We start from the raw sequence: 14,887 nt of genomic DNA on the forward strand, positions 1-14,887 counted from the left end.
GGGTTGAGGTTTCTGTGGGGGGCAGTTGGAGAGAGTGGATGGTGGCAGGGTGGGCTTCCCTCCCCGTGGAGTGTCCTGTTTTTTGAATGTTGAAATGTGGTCTCCCTACCATTCACAGTGCAACTTTTCACTCACAGCACAGCCGCATGAGGTCCCCCTCCTTCCTTTCCAGTTGGTAGTGGCCAAGGGAATGCTGGGTAATGTAGTTCTTTCCCTGCTCCAGGGCTGGCTCTATAGGCAGGGAGCTAACTAAGGAACTACAGATCCCAGAGCCGCCTGTTTGTTCTTCGCTCCCATGCTAGATCCCTGCCGCCCCTGCAAATGGGCTGTCCCAAGCAGGTGCTTGCTTTGCGGGTGCCTAGAGCCTCCCCTGAATATAAGATGAATCACAGCTCAGTTATTATAGACACTTTGTGGTGATAAAAATAAAAATTAAAAAAAAGGGTATTTTGATAGCATTAGGATTGTATTAGAGTTTGGACTATTATTCATCTGATACTTACCTGTCTGATTCAGAATGATATTTTTATTTTTATTTTTTTAATTTTTTTTAAGTTACTGATTGCTAGTTTTATGGAGATATACCTATCTCATAGAACTGGAAGGGACCCTGAAAGGTAATTGAGTCCAGGGAATATAGAGGAGGTAACACTGGCTGTTAAGATTGAATAGTGAGTCTTTTTAAATAACTGATTCCAGTCATTACCTTCAAACGGTGGATACATTGAACTTGAAATCACAATTGGTGGCATTAACCGGGATGCCAAAGACCCAGTGGAGACAGACATTTCTTTTCCCAAACAAATGTGATCAATCTATGATAGAGTTCAAACACATTGACAAGGCTATATACGTCTAGATATCTGGAGAACTTCAATTTCAATGCAGTCAATCCAGCATCTTTCCCAAATAAACAAAAATGAAAGGAAGCCAATCATGTCTAGCTTTATTACACTAGGGGCACATACATTCATCAAGGGATTTTGGAACATAACCGAAGATCTGAACTTGAAAATGTTCCAATACTGAAAATATTGGGAAGTGGAAGCTAAATTGAACTGCATATTGAAAGCAGACTTTCTTCTGTTAGGCTCAGACCCGTGTGAAGCTGAATTTTCTGGACCAGATTGCAAAGTTTTGGGAGCTCCAAGGATGTACACTGAAAATTCCACATGTAGAGAGGAAGATCTTGGATTTATTTCAACTTAATAGGGTAAGACTATTTTTTAAAATAGTTTGTTTTATTGCAAAAGATGTCATATTACTTCTGTTCCTAGACTGAAGTCAAGTCGTCTTTAGTAAGCTATTTCAAAAGAGAGTTTTTAATGTATGATTCTAATGCGTTGAGACATATTCTGTGAAATGGATTCAAGACAAGAGCGATTTATATTGTGCTGAAAAGTGCTGGAAAGCTGATTCAGTAGTAGAACCTTAGAAATGCAGCCTGAGAGAATCCTCCAACTAGACTGAACTATAAACTTGCATCTAATCTTCACCAAAATAATGGTTTACAATATGCACCAGAAAGGAAGTTGTGTGACCTGTGTTATACAAGAGTTCAGATCATCACAACTGGTCCCTTGTGGCCTTGGAATCTGTGAATCTCTAAACTTTTTCAGAGGTCTTAGAGTTTTCTGACTGACTAAGGCCTGGTCTACACTACCAGTTTATATCGAATTTAGCAGCGTTAAATCGCATTAGCCCTGCACCCGTCCACACAACGAAGCCCTTTATATCGATATAAAGGGCTCTTAATACCAGCATCTGTAATCCTCCCTGACGAGGGGAGTAGTGCTGAAATCGGTATTGCCATTTCGGATTAGGGTTAGTATGACCGCAATTCTACGGAGTATTGGCCTCCGGGAGCTATCCCACAGTGCACCATTGTGACTGCTCTGGACAGCAATCTGAACTCGGATGCAGTGGCCAAGTAGACAGGAAAAGCCTTGTAAACTTTTGAATTTCATTTCCTGTTTGCTCAGAGTGGAGCACCGATTAGCATGGGTGACCATGCAGAAAACTTGTTGCGGTGTGGTCAGGGTACCTATGTCGTCGTCGTCGTCATTCGTATCCCCCCCCCCCCCCCACTGAAAAAACGGGGAACAAATGTTGGTTTCTTGCATTTTTTCAGTGTGACCGATGTCTACTGCGATGCTCTGGCCAGATTGCGGTGGCTGCAGCACGCTAAACGCAGCATCCCCTCCCCTCCTGTGCAGACGGTGCAATGTGATGTGTATCCGTCATCATCATCCCATGATCGTATCCTGGCTGGCCTCGGTTGAGGTCCGGCCGGAGCGCGGAATTCAGTCTTGCCCATGGAATATCATAGCAGCTGAGGCTGCTCCTCCCCCCCCCCCCATCTCGATGCAGATGCAATAAAGTCGTTTCTTATTCATGCATTCTTTATTCTTCATCACACAAATCGGGGGTATGCCTGCTCACAGTCGCCAGGAGGGGTGGGGCAGAGGAGCAACATTGGGTTGTTGCGGCGCACCCCCTAGAATGGCATTGCAGGCTGCATCATTTCAGCGGGATGTCTGGGCTCTGACCTGGAGCAGCAGTTGGCCTCTCTGTCTTTAGTAGACTTGCCTGAATTCTTAGCAGCGAGTGACTCTCCTTTAGACAGAAACTAAAGAAGGAACGACCTGGGAATCATTCCCGCTTTTTGCCCAGGCACCCCTGGCTGGACCTCACTGAGGCCAGCCCAGGGAGCATCTGACCGCAGCAGACTGGTAACCGCATTGCCATTGCAAAGCAGCAGACGGTACAATAGACTGTACAATATGAGAGGACAAGTGATGCTGCTGTTGTGCACTGCAGTACACGCATCGATCAGCAGGCATCAGTAGACATACAGAGACAGTTGAAAAGTCTGAACGGACTCCAGTGGCCGTGCCTGGCAGCTGCACGGCATCAGGAAAGAGCGCGAAATGATGTCTGCCCTTTGCTTTCACGGAAGGGAGGATTGACTGACGACATGTACCCAGAATCACCAGCGACCTGTTTTTGCCCATCATGCATTGGATCTCAACCCAGATTCATGGCGGGAGGACATGTGGGACTATGGGATAGGCTACCCAACAGTGCAACGCTCTGGAAATCAACGCAGCCTGGGTACATTGGGACGCACACCGCTGAATTAATGTGCTAGTTGTGGTCGCGTGCACTCGACTTTTTATAACAATCGTTTCCAAAACTAGGTGTCTGTAACATTCAGGAATATCTGTAGTATAGACATACCCTAAGTAAAGAATTTAAGCTACAGTGTTCCTTTTATGTGAAACTGTATTTCAAGTATTTATTGCATATGGTAGCAGCTGCCCAAAAGGAAATACTTTCCTTTGAAACTTTTTTTTTTTTTTTTTTACTGGCAATGATCTTTTATGCACTAATGACTTTATTTTTTATATGGACCATTGATTTCTTCCTTTATAGCTAGTTGCAGAGAGGTGATGACTTAGTCTCTGTAAGGAGAGAAAATGGCGAAAATACCATGTAGAAGGTTTTGCTCCAGGCAGCGTCTTTCACACATCCGTCCCATATATGAAACGTAATCTTTATCCTTACCAATTTTCCAGTCTGGACTAGTCTACTGGTGGTAGTGTGTGTGGTGTGTGTGTGTTTTCTGTCCCCCGGCTAGCTCAAACCTGGATAAAATTTCCAACAACTAGTGGGTGTTTCCTATTTGGGGAGCATTTCTAAATCTTTAAAGATTGCATTTATATTAACTTGTCATCGACTTAATCTTTGATGACTTAAATACTTGAGGTCATGAGATGAGTATGTAGTAATCCACAGACCAGCATTTGTATCAAATGAAAGGTAAAGTACTGGATTCTGTGAAGGACTCTCAAAAAACTCTTACCGGAGACTTGAAACCTGTTTGGCACTACCAGTTTGTATTCTCTCCTCTCTACAGTATTAAACAGACCTGATTTTTACAGCAGGTATTTAGACTTTCCGAATGTCCTCCTTGTGACTCATCGGTGGTTGCAGACTGTTTAAAATCTTCACAACCTTTAATTTGTCCCATCCATCTGACAGAGAATAATAAATAAATTCAGAATATTGTATCCAAAGATAATGGATGGATATAATGAGTCTTGTAACTTTATAGCCATATCAACTCACTTTGCATTTTTTTCTTAATTCATAATATGGTGGAAAGATCTCCCATATAAGAAGAGAGAGGAGAATACATGGAATGGTTTTTGATCGATCTATGGAATCATAATGTAGACTGCCAGCAGTTGTTGCTTGAGTTTTTCTAACTTAAAATCTTCATGTTAGTTTTGGCCATTACTAAGTGCGACCGAGGGTTGACTGAGGATGGAACTGACTACCAGTACAAGACTTCTTTCAGATCATGTTGGATTTTTGGGAAACCAACATAGAGAGCACTTGCGAGATATCCATTTTAATCTGTTGTTAACCACTCCTACCCTGACATGCTTTTCAACGTAGGTGGGTTCATCATACAAACTTGTGAGATGGTCTACAGTAAAGCATAGTAGTGCCTGTTAGAGCTGTCAAATGAAAGGAGCATTTGACATGAGCAAATCAGAAGAGATGACTGTAAGCTCTTTATGTATTCTTGTGTTATCACATTGAGGAATGTTTAAAAATATCTGTAGCTCTTAGAATTTTTTTTTTTTTTTTTTTTATTCTGACCCCTGGGTTTTAGACATATATGCTAACGTAGATTGTTTGCAATCTGTGGGATGAAAAACGTTAAATCTAGGAAAACTATCTTATCAAATACACTTCACCTTTCCTCTGAAGTAATTCTTATTGCATGGTGGAAAGCAACAGCATTCCAATAAGGTGTTTAACTAGCATCTTTCCGTTTTTGTTCACTCTGAACATTAAAGCAATTGTGGTTTCTCTTTTGTGACGACATTTTGCTCTGTCGCGTCTGATCCTGTTCTTATTTTTTTTGAGGTGGGAGCATATAATTTAGTGTCTTAAAATAGAGAGTTGGCTGTGATCATAAATGCTCTGCAAATCTAAGCCTTTAGAACCGTTGTCTTTCACAGAACTGATGTTAAACACATGATTTCTCAGTAATGGACCATTTTAGGAACGCAAAAATTCTCAAGTGGCTGCTTGTGATCTCATTTAATGAGGTCACACTTTCTTTTAAATATAACTTTCCAAGCTCTCTCTTGCAATAGGCACCTGACATTTGTTCCAAACTGATGTGTTTAGTGGATCATGCAGTTCTGGAAAAGGTATGTTTAACTTCATTTATTAACACCCCTTCTCTTCCCCCCCCACCCCAAAAAAAAGTTGCGGTATTTAAATTGTTACTATGTTCTCCTTCCATCTTTCTATGTGTGGTATTAATGTATGTTTTCTATGAATTGGATGAAAAACTGAGAGAATCCATAGAAATGTTTCTTTGGGCTCAGTTTTCACCCTGCTTAGATTTTATGTTACAATGAATTATTTCTCCTTTGCATTGATATTTGATATCCCTGACCAAAGGTTATCTTTTTTTTTTCATTCTGTGACAAGTTCTCAGTAAGCAATGGTTTCCCAGATGCTGCTTGTACAGCTGTCCTTTTTATTATGAGTATCTGGGCCTCAATGATTTCATTCTTAGATAGGATACTGCTACTGGATTTTCCAGCTGTCAGTATTAGACATGTTTTCCTTTTCTTTGATATTTCAATAAGCCTTTAAAAGAAGCTCTGTTTGCAGCAAGCCAAGATCATCTATAAAAGACTGGTATGTGCAGTCTGTGAAACTATTTGATGTTGTGAAAGCCAAGAATAGAGAGAGCAGTATTTTTTCACTCACTACTATGGTGTAGCTTAGAATGTGTTCAGTCCCATGCACAGCCTGAGTTTATGATGACTATTATGCCTTTAAATATATTTTTTTTTATTGCCTTTTTGGAAAATGTCCTATCGAAGAACTTCCTACATTGTATCATCTGCATACATAATATAGTAGCGAAACAGGAAATTTGGTGCTTAATGAGTAGTTTTTCATTGAAACCTTAGCATTTATGGTTCAGTAAATCTAAAAATGGAGACAGAAAGGAAGATGTGTGTGGATGATCAAAACAAGCAAAGCTGACTTTGTAGTTTGCAAATTAATAGGTGCTTAAAGAAGTGCCCCAAAAAAGTAATTTATTCATCATTGCCCATTTAACACTGGGCTAGATGTGTCTCAGTTGTATTGCCCAGAATAACTGTGTATAATAAGGACAGTTGCTTTACATGTAAGGGATAGCAGATGTGAAGCATTCTTAAGATTCTTCAAACTGTAGCTAGTGAATGAAAAGTCCTTGTAACTTATTCTAAAGACTCTTAAGTAAACCTGCACATTTTTTCCTAAGATTATTTTCTGATTCAAGCAGCCTAAGTATTATAAATATACCAGCTCTTGCTCTTGTTTATATTAAAAACTCAGCTCAGGCCATTTCTACATTAGAATGTTTTGTCACCAGAACTTCTGCTGCCTTGCAGTTGCTCATGTTGCTAGAGTACATGCATGCTTGGCTGTTTTTGCTGGCATCACATATAAGAGGTTATATTGGCAGAAGCTGTGGTGCACCATATATAGGCATCCCAATATCTCTACATCACTGTCCAGCACTGTGCTTTTGCAGAACATTTTTGCAGTGCATTGTGGAACACCTGCAATTTCCTTTCCTCTATTCCCTAAAGCTTCTTCTAGATCATGTTCATGCCTTTTTAAAAATTCCCACTGTTCCTTGTACTGCTTTTGTTCTCTTTGCCATCTCAGTGTTAGAAATATGGATCCAGAACAGCTAAGCAGCACTCTCATGTCTGGTTTTAGAGATAGGACATGATTATTCTGTACTTGCAGAACTTCAGTGACTACCACTGTAACAGTGAACAGTGGTGCTTTTGATGAAGATGAGACAGGATGCACTGAGGTGGATGAGTGAATGATGTGGACAGTGCATAGAAACTTCAGGATGCTTCAGACATTTGTTGATCAGCTCCACACAGTGGATCAAGATTTCTGGGAGCAAGAAACAAGCACTGAGCAGTGGAACACATCACATTATGATACAGATCTATGGCAATCAGCAGTGGCTGCAAAACTTTGAGATGTGGGAGGCTATGTCCCAGCAATCCAGTGCAGAGACACCAGAATGAGAGCTGCTTTGACAGTGGAAAAGCATCTAGCAATCATGCTCTCGAAGCTTGCAACCTCATACTACTTTTGGGCTGCAGGCAATCAGTTCAGAATTGTAGAATCAACTGTGAAGGCAGTTATCGTGGTGTGCAAGGCCATGAAGCCTTTTGTGTTGCACAGTATTGTGACTCTGGGGAACATGCAAGAAATAGAAGAAGGATTTGAAGCAATGGTTCTTCTCCCCCTCCCACCAAAGTGTGTGCAGGGTGATAGAGGAGATGCAAATTCCAGTTCTGGGCCATCCCATCTTGCCACTGAGTACATGAGCAGAAAGGGTACTTTTCCATGGCTGTGCAAATACTGATGGATCACTGGGAACATTTCACTGACATTACTGTTGGATGGACAGGGTGTATGTGACACTTGCACAGTGGGTATACTGGACTTTTCTGAAAAATGCAAGCATCAGGGCCGGCTCCAGGCACCAGCCCCAGCAAAGAGAGCAGTGCTTGGGCAGAGTGGAAAGGCGCGCACGTCCAGGTCTTCACAGCAGTTCAGCCGGGTCCCTCAGTGCCTCTCTGAGCAACGGATCCGCCGCCCGAATTGCCACCAAAGAATGAAGCGTGGTAGAAGCTTCGCCGCGCAATCTGCTATGATCGTCGGCTTGTACTCCCCGCCCCCCCCTCCCCCTGCGCCCTTGGCGTAGTGCAAAAGCTGGAGCTGGATCCCTGTCAAGCTCTGGACATACTTCCCGACGACACATTCTTGCGGTGGGGTTGAATGCTCATCGTGATTCTGGGGGAGCCAGCTATCCTTTTGATTCGCTTGTTTATGAAACCACTTACCTACTGGAATGCCACTCCAACTAGCACAGCAGATACTATTTAGCCTGAGCAGGTGCGAGAATGAACTGACTGCTGTTTGGCTAGTTGCAGGCTTGGAAAAAAAAAAAAAAGCGTTGAATCGCATGGGAAGCTGTGATCTCAGTAAGGCACACTCTCTTGTTGTCTGAATATCTTGCTAATTCTGTGTGAAGCGAAGGGATATCTTACAAAAAACAAACGTCAGGAACGTGCAAGACAGGAAGAAAGACTGTACAAGCGATTAAAGAACAGCAAACAAAACAACTCCACAAGGAGCTATTGGCTGAGGGAGCCTAATATCACTTAAAGTTGCCATATTATTGTGCGTGCTACTTTTGTGTACTTTGCTGTTTTTGCCTTGATATCGGATTTTAAAATGATTTGTAAATACCTTTTGACTTAACGAATTTGGTAGATAGTTGATGCCTTGGTCATTTACATTTGTCTTGACACCCAATAAAATATATTTTGATGTTCAAGAAAAACTACAATGTCTGTGGTAGCATAAACAAATTTATTAGACAACAGATACTTTGAGGGTTGACACTCATCATATACCATATTACCTTTACATATTTAAATACTATGTTAATTACAGCAATAGCTGCATGTGTTTTCAATGTATGCTAGTACTATTCTTGTTTATTCCACATCAAGATATGTAGAGAAGGCTGTAGGTTTGCTTAGTGCTTGTGGGTGTGGTGGGTGTGTTCTTGTGACACATTGTGAATGGACGCATAAGGCTGTGGGGAGTGTCTTTGATTGTTTTTGGATGGACTGCTGCTCAAGCAAACAGATATTGCCAGAACATGGTTCCTGGGCATGCTTAGGTACCTTTGTGACTGCTCTGGTCTTCTCTTGGAATAGTTGGTCCTTCCGAATATCTGATCCTACTTTGATCTGATCTCCGTTATGTTGTCCCTCCATCTGTACATCTCCCAGAACAGCGCATCTTCAGACCTTGTGAGATAGCTTCAAAAACAATCCTCACTTTTTCACACGCTTTCATTCTTCTATTGGGTCAGTCTTCTAGCAGCTGAAATGGCGGGTGCCTCGAAGGACACCGCAAGCCAAGGAGTGTGATAAACAAAAATTAGAGTACTGTTAGATAGGGGAGAGTAACGATAAAGAGATAGCCTCAATAACTCCTTTAAAATTTCAAGACTGTCGGTCAAGAAGGACCAATTGATCCAGTCTTGACCCTCCTGCACAAAGCAGTGCACAGAACCCTACCCATCACTTTTATAACCAACCCCTACCGTGCTGAGTTATTGAGATCCTCAAATTGTGGTTGAAGACGCCAGCTGCAGAGAATCACCAGGCAAGCGACCCTGCCCACACTGCAGAGGAGGCGAAAACACTCCATGTGTCCCTGCCAATCCGCCCTGTGAGGAAAACTTCGCTTACCCGACCCCAAAAATATGGCGATCAGCTAAACCTGCGCAGGGGGCAAGACACAACAGCAGCACCAGGAAAGAATTCTCTCTCAGTACTCAGATCCCATCACCTTCGAACATCCCCCTCACAGACCATTGAGGCAGACTTGAGTCTGCTGATATTCCATGATCATTTGCCCAAATAAACTTTATGCCATTCATATTCATCCCCCTCGTTATACTTATCAAGCTTAGTCTTACAGGCCAGATAAGTCTTTTGCCCCCACTACTTCCCTCGGAATGGGACTGCTTCCAGAACTTCACTCCCCTAATGTTAGAACCTTCGTCTTAATTTCAGCTAAAACACTTCCCTAACATCCAGTTTGTACCAATTTGTCCTTGTTAATTATACCTAGCTTAAATAATTCCTCGTCCTCCCTAACGTTAATCCCTATATATTTTATAGAGGCAAAGCTAATCCCCGCGAGGCCTATCTTTGGTAGGCTAAAACAAGCCAAGCTATTGAAGTCTCCTTTCATAAGCAGTTTTTCCATCTCGGACTCCTCGTAGTCCCGTACTCTAACCTTTTCCAGTTTATTCATCGCTTCTTAAGACATGGGACCCAGAACTGCCACACAATATTCCAGGTGGGGGTTTTGACCGCGCCTTTATTTAACGGTTTACTAATACCTCCTTATCTTGCTGGAAATTACCTCGCCTTTGATGCACCCTAAACTGCATTTTGCTTTTTTAACGGCCATATCGCATTGCAGTCATTAGTGCATCCTGCTATCAACCAATACCCCCAATGTCCTCTCCTCCTCTTGTTCTTCCAACTGATGCGTCCCCTGTATATCCTAAATTTATGATCCCCTATATGACCTGACTGCACTCACTTACATTCATCCTATACTATATCTCCAGTTACAGGTGGCTCAGATCGCTCTGTTAGACCCGCCTTCTCGTGTTTAGCAATACCCCCCAGCTGGCATTCACACATTATTAGCACACCCGCTCTGTGCCAAAGGTCAGTAAGTAAAAGTGCATATGAAGATCGGTCCAAAACCATCCATTGAGGACTTCCCGATTAGACCTCTCCAGCCTGACAGTTCACCCTTGCAGTACGACCCCTGGAGTGCCTCCTTAACCAGTCCTATCACCTAGACTTTCATATTCAGTCCCCTCTCCAATAACTTAACATTGCCCTTGGAACCGTGTCAAACGCTCTACTGAAAGTCGCAGTAAATTAACTACCGCATTCTTTGTCTAGATGAGCTGTCCCTCATCAAAGAAGTTGGAATATCAGCCGATCGCGTATTAAGGCATCTTTAAAATAACTATTTCGTAACTCATTGCAAAATTCGATCCCAATTACCCTTGACCTCTTGTCCTTAAACTTACTTTCTCCCTTAAAAATTTTTTCCAGACCTTACTACTACAGACGTCAGCTAACCGGCTATAGTTTACCCGGATCACTTCTTTTTTCCCTTTCTTAAAATGGAACACAGTTAGCAATTCTCCAGCTACGTACCAACCCCTAGTACCGCTTGATTAAAATTCTCGGCTAACGGAGCTCGCATTATCCTGGGCAGTTCCTTTTTAATATCCTTGGATGGAGATTTTGTACCCATTAAGCTGTTCAAGTTTGCCTCTACCTCGATGGTAAATATTCACCTCCCTATCCTCATTCCCGTTTCTCCATCGCTCCATCCTCCCTCACCTCCTCACTAGTGCTTATTAAGACTGAGGCAAAGTACTTATTGTAGTATTGGGGGCCATGCTAGGTTATCCTTAACCTCCATTCACCATTCCTCAGTGTGTATAGCTGCCCCACTTCTTCTTCTCTGTTGTTTTCTCTTATTTTATTGGCTGTAGAACTCTTTCCTATTGGTTTTGAATTCCGCTTTTTGCAGTCAGTCTCACATGGCTTTTAGCCTTGCTCACTGTTATCCCTACTTTTGACCTCACTTAAGTAGTTCCCTTGCTAATCCCGCCTTTCTTTCGCACTCCCTTCAAGCTTTTGCTTTTCCTAATCCCCTCTCTGAGATGTTGCTCACTTCAGCTTGGGCCTACAACTCCTGCCCATGGTTTTGGTTTCCCCATAAAGCTCTTTTATATAGAGTAGGTGATCAGACTAGCTTTGTTCAGCTTTCTTTGGAAACTGCCTGTGCTCCAGGCTCGTGGTAGCTGACTTCTCATTGTAGTCCTAGTCATGAAGATGGGGGGGCTGCTGAGGTTAAAAGTAAGCTAAAATTGTTAAAGAGAGTTGATTCGTGCTGGTATCACTCCTGAGACGGTGACAGAGTCCTAAAGAAGGCAGCTCCCACCCGCCCCGTCCCTGCATCCTTCCCAGTGATTTCATGTGGTTTCCAGTTGGACTTCATCTAGAGATGCGATCCAAGGTCTCCTATTGAAGGGAAAAACAGACCACCCTTCTTAAATGGCTGGAAAGGATTGGCGAGCAGTGTTCCTCGAGATTGTTATGAAGATTAATCCAGGATGGAAGGGACATTTTTGTACAGATCAAGCAATACTCCTCAAAGGGTGAAGTGTTCCCATTGCCATAGTACCAAAGCCAAGAAAAGAACCCCGAATCAAGACTCCATCCTCTGTTCTATTCACAGGGATGAGGAATTTGTTTTGGTCTAGCAGGTAGGCAATTCTATGGCACGGGTGCCGAGTGTGGCACTGAGCTTAATTTTTATGCACCTCACCACTGCCCGAAATACAACACCAGTCCAGGAACCTGCATTTTATTTAATTTTAAATGAAGCTTCTTAAATTTTCTAAAACCTTATTTACTGCATACCATTTAGTTTATGTTATTATTATAGACACAGAAAGGCCATCTAAAATGTTAAATTAATTACTGGCACGTTGAACCCTTAAACTAAGTGAATAGATGTAAGGACTCACACACACTTCTGAAGGTTGCTCAGCTTTACCTGAGTCTATATTGGGAAAAAATTGACTTGTAAATCGGAACTGTCTTTTGTGTCTACATTACATGCCTGCTCTTAAAATCTGTACTCTAGTAGTCACTTGGGTTTGCTTGTAGCGAATTCTTCTTTGGGGTCTGTCCTGTGGGTGCTTCCACTTGCGGTTGTCTTCAGTGCTCTGCACTATTTAATTGGCATTCTGTAGAAAGCCCTGGTGAGCCGCCTCGCACCTGCTCGAGTGCATTACCACCTGCTCTTGCAATGTACCCCCGTTTTCTTTTCCTGTGCTCTCGCTTGATTGGAGTGACAGCAGCATCTCTCCAATTGTAATGCTCAATATTTCTTTCTATCCAATCCTTAGTTTTAATCTTGAGTTTAATTAGTTTTTATTTTTCTTCCCATTAATCTTTTGTTAATTAGTCATAGTTTTTCCCTTTCGCCACCTCGCGGACGCCGTCTAATGACTAAAAAAATGGGCTGGGCTGACCCCATTTTTCTCCGGGAAGCTTCCCTCTTTTCAGGACATACCTGGTCCCCTGCCTTTATTGCTGGCCGACCTGCAGGTCTCATATCCATTTTCTACGGCCTACGCTCAGTGTTGTCCACTGCTCGGAGAAGAGCCTATATTCTCCAAACAGTATCCATCATTGTAAAATAACATTCAGGAGTGGGGCGGGATCTTAACTACAATTACTAATGATGGAGAAATCCTCCAGCCAGCCCAGAGTCCAGACCAATCGTCACCACGCACCAGACAGGACACACACAACTAGACTGCCTCTAAGACCTGTGTCGCACTAAAAGGAGCCAAACACCACTTTATTCATCTCCACAGTTGAGAGCCTAAAAGAGAAAATGGATCTCTCGGCGACAATCTGCCCCTGTACCAATGCACCGAGAGGGCAACGGGAAATGTCCTGTACAGGATTTCCAAGGACCAGTATGGCATGGCCTTTGTCAGTGTCCCTAACGTAAGTCCTTAGCATGTCGCTGGCGGCTGAACATCCTGACACTGGATGCAGTGTGGCACTTGCTGCACATTCAGCTCAGCAAATATGCCAGGCAACGACAGTTCTCACCCTCTTCTCTCAGACTCCTGTTCATCCTCCGCACGATTTTTAGGTCCACCAGCATTTTGGCGACAGAGACCTGCAGTTTAATTCTGCTTCCGTGGCCCCTTATTCTAAGTACCAAGTACTCCAGCAGCCTGACCAAGGCCGATCCTCATCAAGACCTTCGAGTGTCTCCCCTCTCCAGTGATGCTGCTGAGGGGGAGGCAGCACAGGGATGTTACACCACTCGCCATTCTCTTCCAGTTGGTGGACATGGCAAGGCTGCGGATGCCACCTCATTGTGCCCTCCACCCACTGCCAACTATACCTGGGCCATCATAGACCCCAATATTTAGCCTCCTAACACCGTCCTCCGAACACCTGCTCTCTCTCACCAACTGACCCACTCCTTCAGAGGCCAGGATGAGGAGACTGAAGACAGGGGAGGACGTGCCCTCACAGCCATTTTCATCTCATCTCCAGATTGAAATATTATGCACCACCCCCTGTTTGGGGATGCTTCAAGCCATTTTAAGACCTCGTGTAAGCAGGTAGTGGAATCCTCAACATCTTCTTGTCTGAGCTCCTTGAGACACAACTAGTGAATAATCATTTCTCTAGGTGTTCCCATCAAGCAAAAATATGCTGCCATAATGGACCCTGTGAAAACATCTGGCAGACACCTGCCCGAGCCCCTCCCGCTGCAAAAGGTTTGGAAAACATATTACCATGGTGGCAAAAGGGGCTGAATTTCTGTTTACCCACCCCGACTCCTGAATGTCTTCTGGCGTGAGGCAGGTAAATTAAGATGGCAAACAACAACGGCTAGATCCACCCCTATGCAATTGAGACTTGAAAGAGGGCTTAGACCTCTTTGGAGCAAAGCTTATTCTTCTGCCACCTCATAATATGCATTACAACTTACTTGAACTGCTGGCCAAATTACACACAATCTGTTTTCTAAATGTCCCCTTTATTTAACACCTGCTGAACGACAGAGAAGTGGTAGAATCCCGTCTCCGAGACGCTCTTGTTGCAGGGCTGGCCCTCCAACCCTTCTGTGATCCACAGACACAGCAGCATGGCTCCTTGTGAATCTGTAGCTTCATTACGTGTCTGGCATCCTAACTCACCTGTCTGGATTACCTAGGAGTGCAGGCTATTGTGGACTACCCTTGAGAGTCAGACTTGTTGCGAATCCACCGACCTGCCCTCATCTCTTTAAGGAGTCCCAGGCCACGCTAAGACTCTAGCATCTATGTCCTGAAGCACAGAAACGCTAAGCAGTTATAACCAACTCTGGGCCTGCAAGCATACTCTCAGCCCCAAAGACACTATAGCTAATCCGCAAACGAGCAGATGGCGGCAAAGGCAGAATCAAGACCAGGGCCTTCTACATCCCAGCCCTCTTACGCCTCCAGCAATGGTTGTGAAGTCTGGTTGAGCCTGAGACTTCTATGCTGTTTTGTTTACAGATTCAACCCCTTGTAATTGCCTTCGGAAGACCGCCTCCGACCTTCACCCAAGTCTCTCTTCCTGGG

At 43.5% G+C, this 14,887-nt stretch overlaps 2 protein-coding genes across 4 annotated transcripts in view; both read left to right on the forward strand.

Moving 5' to 3' along the window:
• LOC116833501 (lysine-specific demethylase 5B-like) overlaps positions 1-4,394 on the forward strand; it is a 51,766-nt gene extending 47,372 nt beyond the window's left edge. The window contains 3 exon segments of the mRNA XM_032795078.2: positions 1,091-1,213; positions 3,436-3,550; positions 4,291-4,394. Coding sequence (XP_032650969.2) covers positions 1,091-1,213; positions 3,436-3,550; positions 4,291-4,394 — 342 coding nt within the window.
• Positions 3,591-14,887, forward strand: part of KDM5B (lysine demethylase 5B) — a 154,749-nt gene continuing 143,452 nt past the window's right edge. For 2 of the 3 annotated variants that reach the window (XM_075064980.1, XM_075064981.1), the window contains exon 1: positions 5,141-5,231. In XM_075064980.1, coding sequence (XP_074921081.1) covers positions 5,199-5,231 — 33 coding nt within the window. In that variant the 5' untranslated portion in view covers positions 5,141-5,198. Of the gene's footprint in view, positions 3,596-5,140; positions 5,232-14,887 lie in introns of those variants that run through there. The other variant, XM_032795077.2, reaches the window with a different exon arrangement.

The sequence above is a fragment of the Chelonoidis abingdonii genome, chromosome 4, assembly GCF_003597395.2.
Source record: "Chelonoidis abingdonii isolate Lonesome George chromosome 4, CheloAbing_2.0, whole genome shotgun sequence".
NCBI lineage: Eukaryota > Metazoa > Chordata > Testudines > Testudinidae > Chelonoidis > Chelonoidis abingdonii.